Raw genomic sequence first — 19361 nt, 5'->3', positions numbered from 1 at the left:
GACACATCTGTACACCTATTATCGGCTCTTAAATGTTAGAACTTAAGGCAGATGATTGTATTATGGCAATAATAATTATTATAACAATATCTAAGTGTGTGTAAATGTATAAATAACTCAATCAGATGCTGCACTGTCTGGATGAATGTTCGATTTTATTGTGCTCATTTTCTGTAGATTTGTGCCTTTTAGACCATGACACGCCTCAAGTTCTCTTATGTGTCACAAAGAATTCTGAGTTTAAATTTGTACTAGACTTTATATTTCCTGTGCAGCACAGTACCAATGACTATAGCCTGTTGTATTAACTGTCTTAATGTTAGTATGTGTTCCAAGTGTTGACAATACGGATATTCCTCTGTGCTATTTTTGTTAACAAATGATTTATTATGGATCCCTCTATTGGGCCTTTTCACTTATTTGATATGCACTTTTAGAATAGATGCTTGTCTTTAACTGAAAATAGCGTCAAAAGTTGGTAATATTCCTTATTTTTTTGGAGTGCTCTCACATTTGTAAAAAAGTTGCCAGCCATGCTTTGTTGTGATAGCCGTATTCTAAATGACATCTCTATAGCAGTTCGTCAAGTATCAGAAGTTCAACTCTTAATATTCAGACCAATAAACAAATTCTTCCTGAAATGCATTTATTTGAAAATTGTGAAGGCATCTGTGTCTATTGTGGTTTGTCTGACCTTGTGAAGTAAAAAATAACACAATAAATTAAGACAAAATTATAGTTATACAAAAAATCTCTTCCACAAACAAAAAAATACTGTCACAGTTACAAAAGTTGTCATCGTCTGAAGGGGTAAAAAAAAAAGGCACGGGATCAAAGGCACATACATGTTTGGGGACATTGACGTCTAAATAAGATTCTATACTTTAATGATGCCGATGCTGATTTCATTTGTTGTGGAAATTACTCATTTGAAACAGCAGATGACTGAAATGAAACCAGAAGTTGAGTATTGAAGGTTGAATTGCATACATTCAAAAGGCAGTGGCCGACATCCACTGTATCACTGTTGACAGCAAAATGTACAGGCAACAACTTGTGATCAAATGTCCTCTCATACTGGTGACCTCTTTTGTGCACAGACGTTATTCTGCCTGATTTGTCTGTTCAAATAAGTTACTTTAGAGCTCAAATCAGGACAAATCTTCAAGGACATTTGCAGTGGTCCATAGTGAGGCCTACAAAGAGAGAAACATCTCCAAAACAGAGTTTACTTCAACGGCGCACTCAAACTTGACCCGGTTGATCCTTGGCTTGCTTAAACGTGATTTCCCCCCCTTCTCTTTTCCCCCGCTGGCCTGGACACGATTGCTTCTTGACAATACGTCACATGTCTTTTAATATGCCTGGGTTTGTGTTCAGGAGTGTGTTTGTATCCAATTGTTTTTGAATATTTAGATCCAGCCAAATTTGCAGCAAACAATCCACTTCCACATCAGACCAATGCGAACACTTGGCAAAACATTTTTCAAAGTCTGTTCTGTGCATGGACATATTGGGTCGCGGGACACAGTCTCATATGAATTGCCGTCCGCTATGTGCGTGCTCGTACATTTGCATCCGTTCCGTGCCAAGCTGTGCCAGGGCCAAGGAAGCCCTAACACAGTCAAACAAACTAGACTTTAGCCATCAATTGTGCTTGGGCACAGTATGAATGCCTAGTGTGAGTGCGCCCCTTACTAGAGTCCATACTCCACGAGTTAAAGTCCAGTCCGTGCTGAATGAGTGACATGCCAGCCTCAGCTAAACTTGAGGTAAGCTGGTATGGAGTAGTTGAATAGCAGGAAATCCATGCGGTAGAGGTTGTACAGCTTCTTCTGGTAGAAGGGGTTGATGTTCTGGAAGAACTGCGCCGCCATGTCTCCTGTAGTCCTGGTGCTCTTGGACGAGGCGGGGAAGCTGACCTGCTCCTCCACCCCGGCCAGCTGCAGCACGTAGCGGGAGTCCTGCTCCAGCGTCTCGTACTTGCCCACCACGTCGTAGTGGATGAGGCAGGGGTGGCACAGAGAGTGCACCCGCTCCCAGTGCTCGTTGAAGGGCTCCTCTCGCTGGGTGGCCGGGTCCACCAGGTAATACACAAACTCCTCAAAGGACACGTCGTTCCCTCTCTCCAGAGCCTCGGGGGAAGGGTTAGACCGGTGCCGCTGCACTATTTTTGTGCCGTATCGTTTATGAAAAGCTGTGTTGTAGCTGCGGGTGAACTTGTTGCGGTAGGCGGACACCAGCCTCTCGAAGGGCTCGCGCACAAAGACGAACTTCAGGTAGGAGCGGAGGCGCTGGTTGATCTGGGCAGTGGAGTACTCCGACAGGGTGCGCAGGTTCCCCGGGACATGGGCCTCGTTGGCGGGGATGGCCAGCGGGTCTCGGAGGGAGCCTGAGACGCCCGTGAGAACCATGAGCACCCTCTTCCAGTTGGTGCAGGCCACTTTTGGCACGTAGCAGTACAGCAGGCCGTGTGTGTCGTCCACCATGACGTGCTTGAGGTCCTCGGGGATCAGGACTCTGCGTTTGCGGGTGTAGGAGCGACAGGCTTCTTCCATCACCTCCCGACGGCCCTGGTGGAGCGCCTGCACCGCAGACTCAACCTGCAGGGAAAAGGAATGGAGGATTAAAACTAAGAAGGATTAGTAATGGAATCTGAAGCTGTCATTAGTCTACTGTAAAAGCATGAAGCCAGTTTGTGCAGAAGCAAGGTCATGATATTATTGGACTCTCCAAAGATCTGGGAATGTGGCCAGAAAGAGAGTTGATCAAAAATCGCTCAGATAGTCTTAAGGCCAGGACACACCGGCCCGATAATCGCCGTCGTAGAGTCGGGAGGGGGCGGGGACATGAATCTGTTTGGTGTGTGCCATGAAATCGGTCGTCGTAGGGCTTCTTTTGAGCCGATTGAAAATGTTCAATCGGCGGCGGGCAGTCTTTCAGTTGGAGCAATTTGATTTGTGGAGGGCTAGCGAATCAGTGAAGCCCGGAAGTGAGGCGGGTAGCACAAACAGCTAACAACAGTTAGCCATCGTTTTAATGTGTTTGTTTGTTTCGTTCAGCGAGTACTCACATGCATCAACCCTTGTTGACTGCTCGACACCATGCTCAACACTCTCTGCTAAAAATGGTGCTCTTTATGGTCCATAAATATAATACGTATTTCTATCTATGTTTATGGTCTAGAGAGCCGTCCCATCATTTCCGGCTTCCGTATTTTTTCGAGCCACAATACAGATTAGCGCCGCCTGCTGTTATGGAGACATTACGTCCCGCGCAAGCGCAGAGTGTACGGAAAGTCAGCAGTCGGTTTGGTGTGTTCTTTACACTTTTTCGGCCGCGACGGGAAGACTGGAGGTCCCTGAATCGGCAGTCTCCATTTTCGGGTAGTCGGACTGGTGTGTCCTGGCCTTTAAACAAACCCCTAGGTTAGCCAAATTTATTCGTAAGACAACACAATAAAAAATGATCAATTATTGCTCAAACGCCTCATCTTTCACCTACCACACTTGAATTACAACTATTTTGAACATCTGCTAAATCCAGTATCCTGGATTATTGTACATTTTGTTTTCGATTTTGGATGTAAATCTGGCAAACAAAGACCTCTCTAGACATCAACCTCAGTACCAGTAGAATTGGATGGCCATTTTTCACTATGTTTTGATGTGGAAAAAGAACAAATGATGAATTAATATATTAAAACAATCATCTTATTATATAGTCTGAAAGTAATGATTTGCAGCCCTAGTGGCAATTACTGCACGCTGTAAACACTACATCTACTGGATTAAACAACACTTTGTTTTATGTTTTTAGCTCAAAAAGAGTTTAGATAATCTGTCTAAACCGTTGGCTTGTTGAAAACAGTATATCATTGACGCGATCTCGCAAGATCTGATCAAATTAACTTGGAGAATGTATAATACTATCACAACTGATCCAATCTCAGAATGGAATGGGATTTGTAGTCCGACAAGGACAATCCTTCAACATTTCAACAGATTTAGCGTTTGAACTCAAATAAAAGATGACGAGGCTCTCCGATAAAAGTATGTTGTAAGAAGTGACTTAGAAGAGATTACTGACAGCATACCTGATTCCTATAGTAGTGGGAAGCAGAGTTGAAGGGTGAGGTGTGGCAACTAAGCTTTACTTCTATCTCCACACAGATTTCTTTTCTTTCGTCATTTTCAAACGTCAGCCAAAAACAACGCTGACTCAATACTCCCTTTTTTAACATATGCAGTACTACTTCATGTAAGGTTAACCTGTTAACCAGTTTTGATGAGTAAAATGTGTTGCATTTAAGTATGCCATCCGCACACTGCCGTAATAAAAATCAAGGGTCACCCAGTTCATCTAGGCCTCTTCGTGGCACAAACAAAGTCTTCTTTACTTCTTTCATTTACTCAGCCTGGCCCTCAGCGCTGCAGTGGTCAGAGCCTTGAGTCACTCAGTTTAACTTGGTGCCTGACCCTATGTGTGGCTCAATGTGTGGCTCCCTGTGTTTACCGGGCAGACACTGGAACATCAAGGATACACCAGTGTGGCCAGAGACTGCCCAGCCAGGCCAACACTGACCCTTCTCTCAGCAGAAGTGTGCGTACCGTACACAAAGCCGTCGTTCCATCTCAGACATTAATTAATCCCTTCATGCGATCCATGTGCAGGATGTTGTACAGTTTCTGGAGGATGTTAAAATGGCTACCAGGATACACCACAAAAGACAAACATGCAATTCAATGAGAATATCAAAGTCTTCTTAAGTGTTTTGGATACACACATATGTTCAATGTTTTACGAAAAGCAGCACTTATACTGTATAAGGCCAAGATTTATAGGTAACGAAACACATAACTTCTGGCTTTTTTATCAAACCAAAGGCTATATGCAAGATCCTTTTGAAAGCAAGAATGCAGGCCAAAAGAAAATATTGAATATGATGTCATCAGGGGGCCTGAGGCATGACTGTTATGCTAATGGTGTTTCCTGTCTATACAGATAAGCATAACCAATAAGGTTAAACTCTGATAAGATGGTCAGTGTTGTACGTTTAGCCACTGGTGTGTGAGACTTTAACCTGAATGGGATTTATCTTAACGTCTGACTGTGTATGGTCAGGTGCTGCAAATATGAGAGAGTCAAGGGCTATCCCTATTCAGAATTCTTGATTATGCAATATATCAGTCAAATTAAATACAACAAACTGGTCAATATATATTGATATTACAACCCCAATTCCTAAAAAAGTTGCGACATTATGTAAAATGTGAATAAAACAGAATGTGATCATTTCCTAATCATTTTCGACATGTATTCAATAAATAACAGTACTAACACATCATATGTATTTGTTTAAACTGATCAAATGCATTGTTTTTGTAAATATAAACAAATATACAATTTTAAAATTGCAACACGTTTCAAAAAAGTTGGGACAGGGGCATGTTTTGATGTAAACTGCATGGTAGTCAGTGATTCTGGAGAATGCTTTTTGTCAAAATCCCTTTTTAAATAGGCATGTTATATTAATATCTATATATAATATTCTATATCTATTAATATCTATATATAGATATTGACTGATTTGGACTAAAAAGTGATTTTGACAACAAGCATTCTCCAGAATCGCTGACCCCACCTTTAAATCATCTCAAATGTGTCTGTTTCCATCCTGACAGCTGTGCAGCTTCCTCTGCTGGGGAAACCAAGAGAGGCTGTAAGAAAGAAAATTCAGCTGGAGGCTCGTTGCTTTCTGGCATGACGCCCTCTCCTCACAGGGAGAATAGACTGAGAGCAGCTGTTACAGAATGACTGCCACTCTCCAAGTGCAGGTCTAACATTCACATGGATGAAAACTTGTGGATTAAGGCAGTAGAAACTCATGATTATTATTTTGTTAGCCTCATAGCATAATTGCCTAAATCATATTTACTCTACTCTACTTTTACTCTACATCTACTCTATTCTACATCTACTCTACATCTACTTTTCGTTAGCCTAATAGCACAATTGCCATAAAAGTCATATTTTAAGGGTTAGGGTAAAGTAGATGTAGAGTAGATGTAGTTGGAGTAGATGTAGAGTAAAAGTAGAATAGAGTAAATATGATTTAGGCAATTATGCTATGAGGCTAACGATTTATAGATGTACATACACACACTCACTTGCCACTTTATTAGGTACAACTTGCTTGTACCAGGTTGGACCTCCTTTGGCCTTCAGAACTGCCTTCATTCTTTGTGGCATACTTTCAACAAGGTGTTGGAAACATTCCTCAGAGGTTTTTTTCCATATTGACATGATAGCATCTTTCTAATTTGTCCGCAATGACCTCATATAATTGTTTTCTGATTCCCTTTTAATTTGTGCTTTTTAAAAATACAAATGTATCGGGGTCAATTTGACCCCAGTCAAAATCGCCCCAATTCCTCCTATGCCGTTTTAATAAACAGTTCTTGTTTCATAGAGAAAAGCTTTCCATCACTTTTGATCATATACAAGGTACCACTAATCTCACTCACTTTTTTATAAAAACTGTTTTATCACAAGCTACAAACGTATCTAAGATTGGCTGCATGATTAATGAAACCATTAAACTGGTTGAATAAGATATGTTATTGGGATTAAAAAGATACAACGTGTCAAAGAGTTGCAGTGGTACCATAATGGTACCATGTGTGGCTTCTGCCATGTTGCCAATTAGCATTAAACACAATGGCAGTTGAGATTGGTGGGATTACATTATTCCAATTCCTCCCGGGGGAAAAGTCTCAACCAAAATTTTACGACATTCCATGCAATAGTTGTTGACACATTTAACAAAAAAATATTGATGTCAACCTCATAATGGCACTAGACGAGAGGTCAGGGGGATCCGATGTCAAAATCATGTCAGAGAAAATATGAGGAGTTTTGTTTTGAAACTAAATTTTAAACTGAGCCGTGTTGGTTATCAAAGAAAAAGCTGACTTCAGAATGAATCATGACTTCTCAGGGGGGACCATGCATTCCAGTACAAACTGTCATGGCAATCCATCCAATAGCTTCTGAGTTATTCCAGTCTGGACCGAGGTGGTGGGCAGAACAACTGATTGACATTACCATTGCCATCCCTAGCCCATGTCACTAGCATGGCTACACAAACAAACAAACAAACAAACAAACACTGAGATCCCCTATTAATTAATCAATTAATTAATTATTGGTCTACAGTAGACTGGCAACATGCTCATGTAATCTATGGATAACAATCTGAAGTCAAACAACTCCTAAATCATCATTTATTTCATCAAATGCAAGTTACTGAGCACTCCGACATTGTCCACACAAAGCCATGAATCCTTCTCAATAAACGTCAATAGTGGAATTACATAGAGATGGCTTATCTTTTTTTATTGCATCAAAGTATCAAAGAAGCTATAAATGTCAAGGATCAAGCCATCAAAGAACAGGGGAGATGTGTGTATCAGCCTAAAGCACGAAAGGATGAGGATGAACCGAGATATATTCGTGAGGGCTGGTGCAAAACAGATGTATTAAAAATGCTGATGGCTGAAAGTCGAACATTCTTCATACCTTTGCGTAGGAGACTGAGGTTTATGGAGGCTTAGCATATTTCACACACAGTGCCTTGGACATATATTTGAAAGACCAGTGGCTGAATAAAAAAGCAAGACTAACAGCCAACATCCAGGCCAACTAGAGGCTTTTGTAAGGCTAGGCACAGGAGCGTTAGCATGCTCAAAATCATATGTTTACTAAGGATGTTTACCACCTTAGTTAAGTGTGTTGGCATGATAACATATTCCAAAAACGACTAAACACAAAGTAGATAATAATGATGATGATGCTGAAAGAAATATTTATCTTCATTAAAGGTGAAGTATAATTAAGTATGTTGGCGTCATCCAGTGGTCAAAAATCAAGATCGTAATGCTCCCTTGCTTCGTCTCGGAGAATTTACAGAAGCTATGGTGGCCTTCAAGGACAAGAAGATATTTACTGCCTTAAGTCTTTACAAAATATCAAGTGATGAGGTGAAGATGTATTTAGTTATTTATTCAAAAGAACTTAATCTGGTTCTTCAAACAGTTGCAATTCCGTCGGACAACCATTAAGTAAAAAAAAAAAAAACGCATAAGGCCACTAAGTTTGTCTGTTCTGTGCTACAGTAGAAACATGCCGGTGCAAAATGGCGGCCCGCCCTGCTCCTTTAGGATATAAAAGGTTCATTCTAAGGTAATAAAAGAACGATTATTTTCCAGCGATTATACAATAATTAAAACATACTTATGATATTCTATTCCATTTCTACGAGGGCTGTTCTGAAAAATGTCAATTCCCTTTACACACTCTGCCTTTAAGCGGTTCACTTCAATAAAACGGATGGTAATGGAATATTGAAACTTTTCATTTGAAAAGCACATTGGCGATTCGTTTTTCCAGAAGAGCAATCCCAGCCACTCAGGATCACTGTGAACACTTTTTATTGGTCTGAACTCAACTACCCACACAAAAAAAGACAGTCGCTATGACAACTGTTTACAGACAATGATGTCATCACTGGTTTACCAGCAGCATTTAATAACTGTACTATTTAGTATTTGTTTGGTCCACAATGTGTGTCTCCATCCAACGTCTGCTGCATTTGTACTGCAGGACACAGAAGAACCCACAGGGGCACAAGGAGAACATGCCCAGAGGCCTCATTCATTACTGTGCAGAGCGGCTCTTGTACGTAGGGAAACTCTGTCCCAGGCTTAAAGACATTGTCTGAATTTAGGAAATACGAGCTCCGATTTAGTTGAGAGTCTTAGTTTAAAGGTGAAGTGAGCGATATATTTACGTTAATATAAGTGTTAAATCGCTCTATATTCATACGGTGCTCACTTATATAGTGTGCACGCTTCATAACACAGGTCTCTCAGTCACCCGCTCTGCATGTAATCGGCAAATAAACTTTTCTGGTATCCCACAACCTGATATCCAATCAGAAGAGAGGACGCTACAAACCGGCACGTCTCACTGCCGGTGCACGCGCAGAGAGCGTCAGATGGGTGAATGTTTATGCGCCTACAATGGCAGAGCAGGTAAAAATCCTTCCCAATGAAGGTTTTTATGGTTTTTATCATGTTTTATCACACTGATCTGAGATGATGCTAGATAACTCGCTGCTTGTTAACTGCAGTCATTGACAGGAAGTTAGCTAAAAGTACCATTTTGCCTACAGAACCTTTAAATAAGTGAATAAATGCCTCCCAAAATGCACAAGTAGACCTGAATATAAACAGGTTCCAAATAAATATTTCCTGTGCAAGAAGAGTTCAGGCTAAGCCTCAATAAGATGTGCTACTACAGACTGTTGGCGATGTGGTTAGAGGGGACAGACCTGGTCACCATCGTAAAGCGTCTGTAGAGGACTCCTTCTCGACTTCTGCCCACTGCCTCTTTCACCGAGCGACTCCGAGGCTGAGGAAACACAACACACACACACACACACACACACACACACACACACACACACACACACACACACACACACACACACACCTGTCATGAAATCCCACTGAAATAACTTCCAGTGCAAAGATGTGTCAGAAGAATGAAGAGGTAAAAGACAAACAATGTAAAGTTAAGAAATACTAATCATTTGTGATTGAACAACAGGCATAAACCAGTTTCATTTTACCATCACACTGAATCTTGTAAAACGTTTTGGGATTAAAACAATATATATTATGTGGTGTAACTCTAGTAAAGGAGCAGATGTAAAACAGTAGAAACTTAAAGAGCACACTGCAGTAACAATGTTGCACAGGAACAATACTGTGGTTTGTTATTGCCACAGTTGTATCTGCTCCAGTGGTCATATAATGGCAGATAAAAAAAGGCTTTGGCAGTCAAGAATATACAACTTATTGTATTTAAATGAAGTTACTTTTGCATAGTCTATTATATGGGTTGAGGAGAAGCCAAGGGACCCAGATCAAGTCTAGATATGTTGTAGACTAGCGATGCTGGGTAAAAGCTTGAGCTATTGTTTGCAGTGATGAGCTTTCACTCCAGCATCAGATTACACAGCTGCATAGGGTCAGAGCCACCGTACACACTTCACTAACCGAACCTAGAATTACATTTATTTTAATCGCATAACTCTCTTTGTAGTTTGAGACAAAACGTGTATTATACCTTAGATCAAGGACTGGACTGGCAACACGATGCTTACAAGAACCACTAAAGCATGCTAGTTAAGACTTTGTTTGATTTATACACAAACTCTTTTGTTTCATCTTCCATTCTTTATGCATTAGCTAAACTATCAAACTGCTAGCTTTACTGCTGCTTCATAGGGATCAGACAGATATGAGATTGGCATCGATCTTCCCATCTATAGCTCTCAACGAGAAGTACATTTGTAAATGAAACACAAAAATACCAAACTATATTTTAAAGGTCAAATAGGGGAGAGTGGGGTGAGTTGTGCCACTTTTTACTCAAAGTGACTTTAAAGTGAGGCCTTGACAGGAATGACTCCAGCTTAAATATGTACATATATTTCAGGGTGTGGTGCATCCCTGGCAACAATAACCTTGGATCTGAAATAAACTGTTCAAGAAATAGCTTTCAGAAAAAAAAAAGTTGTCTTGTGGCACAACTTGCCCCCAGTGCGGGCCCTTAATCTAACTACCAGTTTGCATCTCACTGCCAGTTGGATTCAGGGGTATCTAGTGGTGTGCTTATAAGAGCTGGAGGTGGGAGAGAAATCTGTGTTTTTGAAAACAGGTTTTCAGAAAGGTGGAAGTAGAGAGGGATGTTTTTCTCATACCTTGGTAGCCTCCAGTCACACTTTTGATAATAGTGTTTTATTCTGGTATTAAGGTGTCTTCGTGGAAGCACAAACCTTCACAGTCGAACGATGGGAGGCAACAACCCCTTGAGAAATCACACTTCAAATACGCCACACACAGCCCTTGGGTCTCACAGCTTAAAGATCTCCTATTATACTACGTTTCTGGTCTTAATGTCTTGTTAAAAACTGCTATAGAGCAACCTGACACGAATCACATCACAAAAAACTATGTAGATTTTCGGGAAACGCTTCCTCTCATCTGGGCGATTCAGCATGCTCTGTCAACACTGTGCTTCGGCCATCTCCGCCCGCTCCCCCCCCCCCCCCCCCCTGCAAACCCCACTCCGTTGTGATTGGTTACCTTCCTTCCGGAACACTTTCAGCAGCACGCGGGCAGATTTGAGAGCAGGAAGGTGGGGGCATGGCCGGAGCTGAGTCAAGGAGCAAGACATTTGTTTCAGCTGCTCACTCCACAGACCTCATATGAATGCCATTCGGCAGTGTCATCATTCATACGTAAATTCATATGTAAAAGTCAAATGAACTTCATTGAGCTTCTATTGCTTTCAAAAGACCCTATTTTTCACAATCTATACCTTCTCTGCTGCTTGCAGAGTTGCTTAGACAGAAAAATTTTTCACCTGTATGCAACTGTTTTTACAAGTACACATGATTTGAGGCTATTTAGTGGCTTTCATGCAAGAGCCAGTCATGAGTGCCAAGCAGCTTATGAGCAGTAAACCAGCCGGTACACTCACAGTGAAGGCAGAATAACATACAGTACTGAATGTGTTGTTATGACCTATGAGAAATACATTCATATATGAAGGACACAAAGTTTACCTTGTGTTTCAATACAGAGGTATCACTGTTCAAGGGAAACAATCTAAAGATCAAACTAAGTGCTTTTTCTATCCAACAATTGAGATTTAAGAGTTGGCTGATTAACTGAAATCTGCTTTATACAAGAAACAATACAAGTCACCTCATCCTTTTTACACTGTGGATGTGTGTTCATTGCTTTCAATCCAGGTTAGCAGTTGCAAACAACTCTTTATTTGTACAACCCCAATCCTTTTCGATCTCTATTCAATATAAAACAATACAAACGCATCATATGTGTTTGTTTAAACTGATAAACGTTATTGTTTTTGTGCAACATGTTTAAAAAAAAGTTGGGACAGGGGCATGTTTACCGCTGTGTTACATCACCCTTTTCTTTTCTTCTTCCTGAAATGCTTAAACTTCATTTTGCGCGAATTCTGCGTGATCTTTGTGCTAAATAACAACAGAAGTCATCTATTTATCTAATGTAATCTAATGAGACCAGGATGCCAACGGTTAGCTCTGCTGCTAGACATCTTATATGGATCATCTCAATCAATGGATCAGAGGTGTCTGACTTCAGAGGTGGCAGTGGAAATAAGTGATTGAAAGTAGGCTACTGGAAAAGTGCTTAGAACAGCCTGTCCTTAGCAAAAAAGGTGATTTTAATTGTTAAAAAAATAAATGAATAAAGGTTTGTAATTGCAGTACAAGTAGTTGTACAGCATTGCGTTTGTCAAAATAATAATAAAAGACTGTGGCCCACCCCCCCCAAAGCAGTTAACCTAGGGGAAACACTGCAACATGACCACTCCCAAATAAATACCGGTTTTACCCCGTCTTAGATGAAACACATCATCACGGTCATCATAGTGAGCAGTCATTTAGGAACTGACTAATGCCTGGCAAATTGGTAGTGTTTCAGCAACAAGGTGAGATGACAAACTGACTAGGATCAATGAGTATTACTTCTCTGCTAATGTGGCATCGCTCGAGGGGAACTTCACAGTCCACATTTTGCCTCAAGGTTTTTAACACAGCCAGTTGAAACTACAGTATCCAGGAATTAACCGATTGAATTTCTAAAAAAGCTAAATATCACACCAGGCAGAAACATGGGAAATTGTGCGGAGTGAAGAAGAAACATGGGAAGGCTTGCTGCCTATTTTTGTTGCCACACAGGTGAAAAAATTCTTCAAAGACACCTACAGCAAGCTATAGACTCCATATGCTATTCTTACAAACACTGTGTCAGCTGTTCCCCAGCAAATTCCTCAACTGAGGAGTGAGGACATTCTCCAACCCCACATGAGGCCTTCTCAAAAAGCAAGGAGTAGTCCTGTTGGTTTGACCCCGTCTAGACCCAAAACTCTGCAGCATTCCTTTAGGCTCATACAGAACCGAGGAAATGCAAAGTATAGAAAGGCTGATGTGTGTTCCTCCTGTCCGGGCCATAAACGGAGCTGTGTTTAGGTCCCTATGGGAAAACTCGGGCCCCTCCTTGGCCTCTCCTGCCAAAGAGCAGCTATACTGAGAGACATACTGTACAAAAGGAAAGCCTGATCCGTTTAGGCTAAAAAATGCGAGTGTGAAGGGTGTTAGTGCAAAGGCAGAGGCGTGGGTGCTGTAGTGTCAGTTTATTTAGTCTTGAAAGAATGTATGCAGATGTGATATCTGTGTTTAGAGAGTATGCCTACGAGGGTCTGATGTGCACTGATGTGGGTTGGTTTACAGAAATGTGAGTTGGATACTTTTGATGTCCAGTTGTGTGTCCCAGCACACCTTCATTATACTTAGTAGTACTTATTATAATAAGTTGAAAAAGTTATAAAAAAAATTCTAGGCAAACTAAAATTTTTAAGACAAACAACACTGAAGGAGATCTAATGTTTTGACATGTGCACTTTTTAGATTAGCAGGCGTGACAAAGCTGTCTCATCTGCTCCTCTGGATCCTCTCCAATCTTTAAATCATTCATTTGGGAGCTGATTGTCTGCTCTACAGCCTGTCAACAGCCTATCCTGTTTCAGGGGAATACCTAACTTTGAACATTAAATGGACCAAAGCAAGACCAAGAGAGAGTCTGTAGCCACGTTATCTGTAAAGATGTGCTTAGAAAAAGCGCTGCTTTGAACAGAATGCTTATGTCAGCCTACAAAGAAATGATCACAATGATGATGTTAACATGCTGAAGATCACCAAGTTGACTAAACTGAGACTATGCTGCAGTCGCACACTGTCAGAAGACTTTAAAAGGGCAGGAAAACCTCCTGTTGTTCTGACTCAGAAGTCTCCAAGAGGGTGATATTGATGTGTTTGAATGATATGGCAGTAGCACACTATTGTTAGCATGCTAACATTTAATAACTGCCACCAAACACAAAGTACAGCTGAGGCTAACGGGAATAACATAACATAACATTTCTGTATTTGGTCATACAGAAAGTAACCGGTCTGAACAAGCTACGGGCGGTTTCACACCTGACAGTCCGCTTCTAGTTTTGCTTCCTTGGTTTCGCACCAGATGCAAGAATGATTCATTGGTTTGTTTTTCAACACGTTTTGTTCTCTTTCAACAACTATCGTTACCTCTGGTCTGATGAGATGGTGACGCCAATCAAAATGCAGCGTGCATAAGCCACATGACAATGCTCTTTCACATAGTGGTCAGATATGTCTGGGGCAGGAGCAATAATGTAGTTCCTGAACTGCTCTACAATTGGTCAGAATTTTACATGCTGGAAACCTACAGGAAGTAAATCACTTTCCTCATCCAATAATGCATAGCACAGCTGTGTACGAGAGCTCATCACTCAGTGCTTCCTGCAGTTGAGTCGAAGTCAGTCCACTCACGTTTGTTTAGCAGTGTACCGAGACCACGGCTTCAACAAGGTCTCGTTTGGCTTGTTGGTCCACTTTTGGTGCACACTCTAGTACGCTTGCTGAGATGTCACCTGGACAAACGAACCGCAGAAAAGGTGGGAAACTCCATTTAAGCGAACATAAAACGGCAGGAGGGAAACCGCGCTAAAATTCTAAGATGATGGTATTCAGAGGATCTAGGCAATCTACTTGACAGTTTTAAGGACTTTTCACTCTGACCTTTCCTTGCCATTGTGGCCACAGTGTGTAAATGCAGCTTACACTAAGGTTGTCAACATGATGCACCTACAGTATATATGGCATAAAGCAAATACAGCAAATGCACCAAATGTTGTTGCAATGCATCAAGTAGATCAGTCAGGGGATCGCAGATTCATAATGCTAAGAACACACTGCACTCCGCGGCGCGGCGGTTGGCCACGCAAATCGCAGGTTCCGCGCCGCGTGATCATATTGGGTCATATTGTGTCCGCCGCCCGACCAGAGTAGCCTTCTCTACTCTGGGGGTATGCTGGCGCTGGTGCTAACCAGTGCTGAGAGCACCAGTCTGCTGTGCTGATGGTGCTTTACCCAAGCTTACCGGTGCTAACTTGGTTCATAAAGCAAAACTGATAGCTGTACACTGTTTTCATCCATCTTAATTTCCTCTGTCCGTCGTCCCGAAGTGAGTGCCGTCGGGAGGAGCTCAACGCTGATTGGCTATAAGTTCAATATTCTCAACTCCTGGACGCGCAAACCGCTCGCCGCCCATTCGCGCGGAGTGCAGTGTGTTCGCACCTTAAGGATTCATCCTCTTGAGACCTTGACTGCCAAAATGCATGGCAATCTATCCAATTCCAATACTTGTCAAAATATTACAGTCTGGACTCATTGCATGGCTAAGAGCTTGTAGAAGAACAACAGATGTATGTAGAGGTCTAATGGAGCAATATAAGTGAGAGTATCAACCTGAAAAATCAAAGCATGAGGACTGAGGCACCAAAAGCAGATGTCTTAATGAAACAAAAAATAAATGTGCTCCAAAGTGCTTGCTGAAGCATCGGCTTGTGCAGCTTGTGTCCTGAACATGCAGCTGGCAGCAGTAGAACAGGTCCGCATCAGCAAGGTCACTTTGACCTGTCACAAGAGAGACCCAGATGACCAGGCCAGACAGCACAACTAGCAAACACAACTGATCTCTACTGCCAACTGCAGGATATCAATCCACGATTAGGTCACACACTGTTCCCTTGTGGATGCTTTGTTCTGTTTTCAATTGGATAACCTCACAATAAGTCTTAACAATGTTTTCGGGACATTATGTCCTGAGCAGTCAGAGCGGATCTGTTTAGTGCGCCACAGGTGTCACAATTAAGCCAGAGTCCCGAACAGTTAATATTTATGACTGTCATGGCCTAAAGTCAAGCCCAGACAAGAAAGATTGACAGCAGCCCTTAAGCCAACAGTCTAATGATGTACTTTAACAGCTAAAGCTAGATACCTGATAAGAATCAACACATCATCTTTATCTGTGAATGTTACCCTTGACATCTGTGTCTTACTGCCATGGGGGATGTAAAGGAGAAGGTCCTAACTATAAAGCACAGACCATGCTGAACCACACAACATGTCTCTGTAAACTTTATAGAGAAACCACAGCTGCCCTTGTTGTAAAGATCCTGCACAGCAAGGAGTCATATATCAACCTGTCATTCCTTCAGAAAGTCAAAGAGTCAAATATTCCTGAAATTCTCTAAAGAAAAAAGACCCGGGTCTCTCAAAGAAATATGGATCTCTATAAATATCACAATGGATTGTCTCAAATCAAGATAATACACATGAGGCCTCTCATGTTTCTGTACAACTCCAATTTCCATCCGTGTCTATGACATAGCGGCGTATGCGACACAGCGTAAGATCTATTTCAAGACAACCTTATAGTGTTACTGTGATTGTGCGGTGCATTCCTTTCCTTTGTTATGTGGCTACACTCTTGAAGCTTTATATAGTATTAAAACAAATATGACCTTTAGCCCAGATGCAGCAGGAGGGGGGCAGGGACGGTGTAGATGTTCTAAACGCAAATAGGACGGTCTGGCTACGTACCTGAAACCAATTTAATTTGATTTAAAGCTGACAGGCAGCTTTGATGGTTGGAACATGAGATGCATTCCATGTACATAACGACGTACACCTAAATACCAGGGCCAACCTAGATGTAAAAAAAGGGGGTGGGGGGGTCAACTTCATATATTTCACCTTTAACTATCTCTGTACTAACAGCCCCGTATACCTGCTTTGGTCCATGCATTTGTGTGCCCATGACAGCTACCGCTACGTATCCTATGCAGTGGCTATGCAGTGGTTGTGCACATCCTTTAAAATGAACCCTGGACATTTTGCGAAGTCAAACAGTAGGTTGTTTACCCTCTTCTGCCACTTTTGCTGGTCTCAGTATCAACAATAACCTCCAGGTATGTCGCCTCAGTTTAATATGGTGGGTTGGTTCAAAATCAGAGCTTCTCAACAAAGAAATTCTGGTGCACCACACCCAAAAAGTAACTAAGTTATACTGCTTATTTAACAAGGACGTGGAAATGAATGAAACACATTCTGGTGGGACTTTCTTCTGGGATCTATCTCTCACAGCAGACTTATCAGTGCAGTATAAGCCCATGGTGTTAACTGTTAACCCAGGACACCTCCACTGAGCCAGCATATACAGCATCACACATCATTACTTCAGTGGTGGCACAGCACTACTATTTCAATCAAATCCTTCTGGTCCCCCCACAAGAGTTGGGTCATTCATACCGTACAGTAGATTCCTCTGAACAGTTTTTTTTTTGCCCGATCACACACCTTTCGGAACTGACTGACCCCTCTCTTTAAATTTCTTTAAAGAAAAACCTAACGCTTCTCACAGTATGGGCTATATGAGCTTTTTTTGGCCTGTGATAGAGCCGGGGTATGTCTGAATGAGGCCATTGTATGAGGCAGAGAGGGGACCTGGAAGAGGTGGAGACAGATCTCAGCGAAGGGCCAGCCCCGCTACCAGCCAGCTGCAACCTATCCCTAGCCTTCGCACACGCAGGCAGAGGAAACACTCCACTAATCACTGCTTTAATGAAATTGTTCCCCGACTCTTGGGTGGTTGGTGAGTTGGGTGTGTGTGTGTGGGTGACATTAAAGGTGCAGTGTGTAAATAGAATAGACTTTTTCAGAACAGACTTGGTCAAAATGAAAGTCTGTTTTAAGTAGTGTATGATCACAAAATAAGAGGTTTCCCTTTGTATTACCGCTGAGAATGAACCTTTTATATAAAGGAGCAGGACGTGCAGCCATGTTGCACCACCATGTTTCTGCAGTAGCACAGAACGGACAAACTTAACGCCCTTACTCATTTTTATAGTGGATGTCCTGGGTAAATGCACCTGTTTGGAAGAGGAAGAAGATAGTTATTTATTCTACGATAGAATAAATAACTATACATCTATAACTCATCCCTATTGTGGGACCATTTGAGACAGTGATGGATAATGCCATCTTTAGTAACTAGATTTTTGTCCTTGAAGTCCAGTGGGAGGGGTTTAGCAAGGAAGTGTTGCAATCTAAAACTTTCACCACTATGACGTCAAAATACAGTTATTACACACTGTACCTTTAACCACTTTCTCCATGTATGCCCTAATGTGACATGTGCATGGTTTTTGTTGTTTGTTGACAGTGAGTGAGATTAGAGGTTTTATTAGTAAACATAACCCTTGTACAGAGTGGGACAGCTCGACAGTGTAAACTCAAACCCACAGGCAATGCAGTTTCTTTGACAACGTCTGGTACACTTTTGTTAGGTTCTGCAATTGTTGTTGTTACAATAGGCCTACACATTCGTAGTCCAAAGTGTGTTCAAAATGTAATGCAATCTCTTGATAAAATAGCTTCACTGAAGAAAACATATGTTATGGTTTATGTAACTTTGGTTATGATTTATTTTTCTATGAATTTTCAAACATTTAATGGCTACAGTTGACAAGTTAAGTCAAGCTGATATGATTGAAACGTATTGGCAAAGAGGTGGTGATAAACTCTGACACAGTTGACTTATTGGAGAGGAGACATGCTCTTATTTTCTTAACCTACAAGGATAAGCTAGATTGAATGAATGAATGCAATTTGGTTATAGCTTGATGACTGTTAATACTTGAGGGGGAAAATAATTTGGAAACAATAGAAGATTGAAGATAGGCTAGTTATCCCCTGATGAGGTCGGTGGAAAGTGAAGACAACACAAACATGAATTCAGTTGTAGGCCATTGTATGCTGATAAATAAGAGATTGTTCTGCTCACCTGGCTTCAGGCTGCTGTTAAAGTAGACGATGAGCATAAAGAAACATCCCAGACACAGGGCGAACACACTCCGAATGATTCTAGGGCTCCTCATCCTGACTCTCTGGAGGGGACTGAGAAGGAGCGCGGCCGAATCCTGCCACGGTTTATGCGAGAGAAAAAACACTCGATGTGCTCTATTCGTACGGCGGTGCCTCTAGCCTACTTTATCACCGACAGGAGCACCGATCGGGCTCGCTGACCTCCGCTGCTCCTTATCTCCCGGTACATCCTTGGATTGGAAGTAACAGCGGTGAATAGAGAGAGAGAGAGAGAGCTGTAGAGCCCCGTGTGTTACCGTGTTAACATTAGTGCGAGCCGGCTCAGAGAAAGTGGAGCAGGCTGCATTGCTGTCAGTGTGGAGACCGAGCAGGGGGAGCAGCTCTGTTTGAGTAGAGGGGGGTGGGGGTAACATGCCCCAACTGCGTCTTC

General features: G+C 41.8%; 1 protein-coding gene across 1 annotated transcript; it reads right to left on the bottom strand.

Annotated features, from left to right (window-relative positions):
• Positions 1–692: 692 nt before the first annotated feature.
• LOC307249080 (carbohydrate sulfotransferase 11) lies at positions 693–19267 on the bottom strand. The gene is made up of 3 exons (XM_080025704.1): positions 18891–19267; positions 9395–9474; positions 693–2603 (listed from the first exon to the last, which is right to left on the bottom strand). The coding sequence occupies exons 1-3, from the start codon at positions 18982–18984 to the stop codon at positions 1758–1760; spliced, it is 1020 nt and encodes a 339-aa protein (XP_079881830.1). The 5' UTR covers positions 18985–19267; the 3' UTR covers positions 693–1757.
• Between the last annotated feature and the right edge of the window lie 94 nt (positions 19268–19361).

Source organism: Ammodytes marinus (assembly GCF_949987685.1).
Source record: "Ammodytes marinus genome assembly, chromosome: 4".
NCBI classification, from domain to species: domain Eukaryota; kingdom Metazoa; phylum Chordata; class Actinopteri; order Uranoscopiformes; family Ammodytidae; genus Ammodytes; species Ammodytes marinus.
The sequence above is the reverse complement of the archived record's forward strand: the minus strand, read 5'-3'. Positions and strand labels throughout refer to the sequence as shown.

What these genes read in the sequence shown, in the direction of transcription:
- LOC307249080 (XM_080025704.1), bottom strand. Translation starts at nt 18,984, where the DNA reads ATGAGGAGCCCTAGAATCATTCGGAGTGTGTTCGCCCTGTGTCTGGGA. An exon ending in TAACAGCAGCCTGAAGCCAG is followed by an intron (nt 9,475 to 18,890) that starts GTGAGCAGAACA and finishes GTGTTTCCTCAG; the next exon opens with CCTCGGAGTCGCTCGGTGAA. An exon ending in CGCTTTACGATGGTGACCAG is followed by an intron (nt 2,604 to 9,394) that starts GTCTGTCCCCTC and finishes TTTTCCCTGCAG; the next exon opens with GTTGAGTCTGCGGTGCAGGC.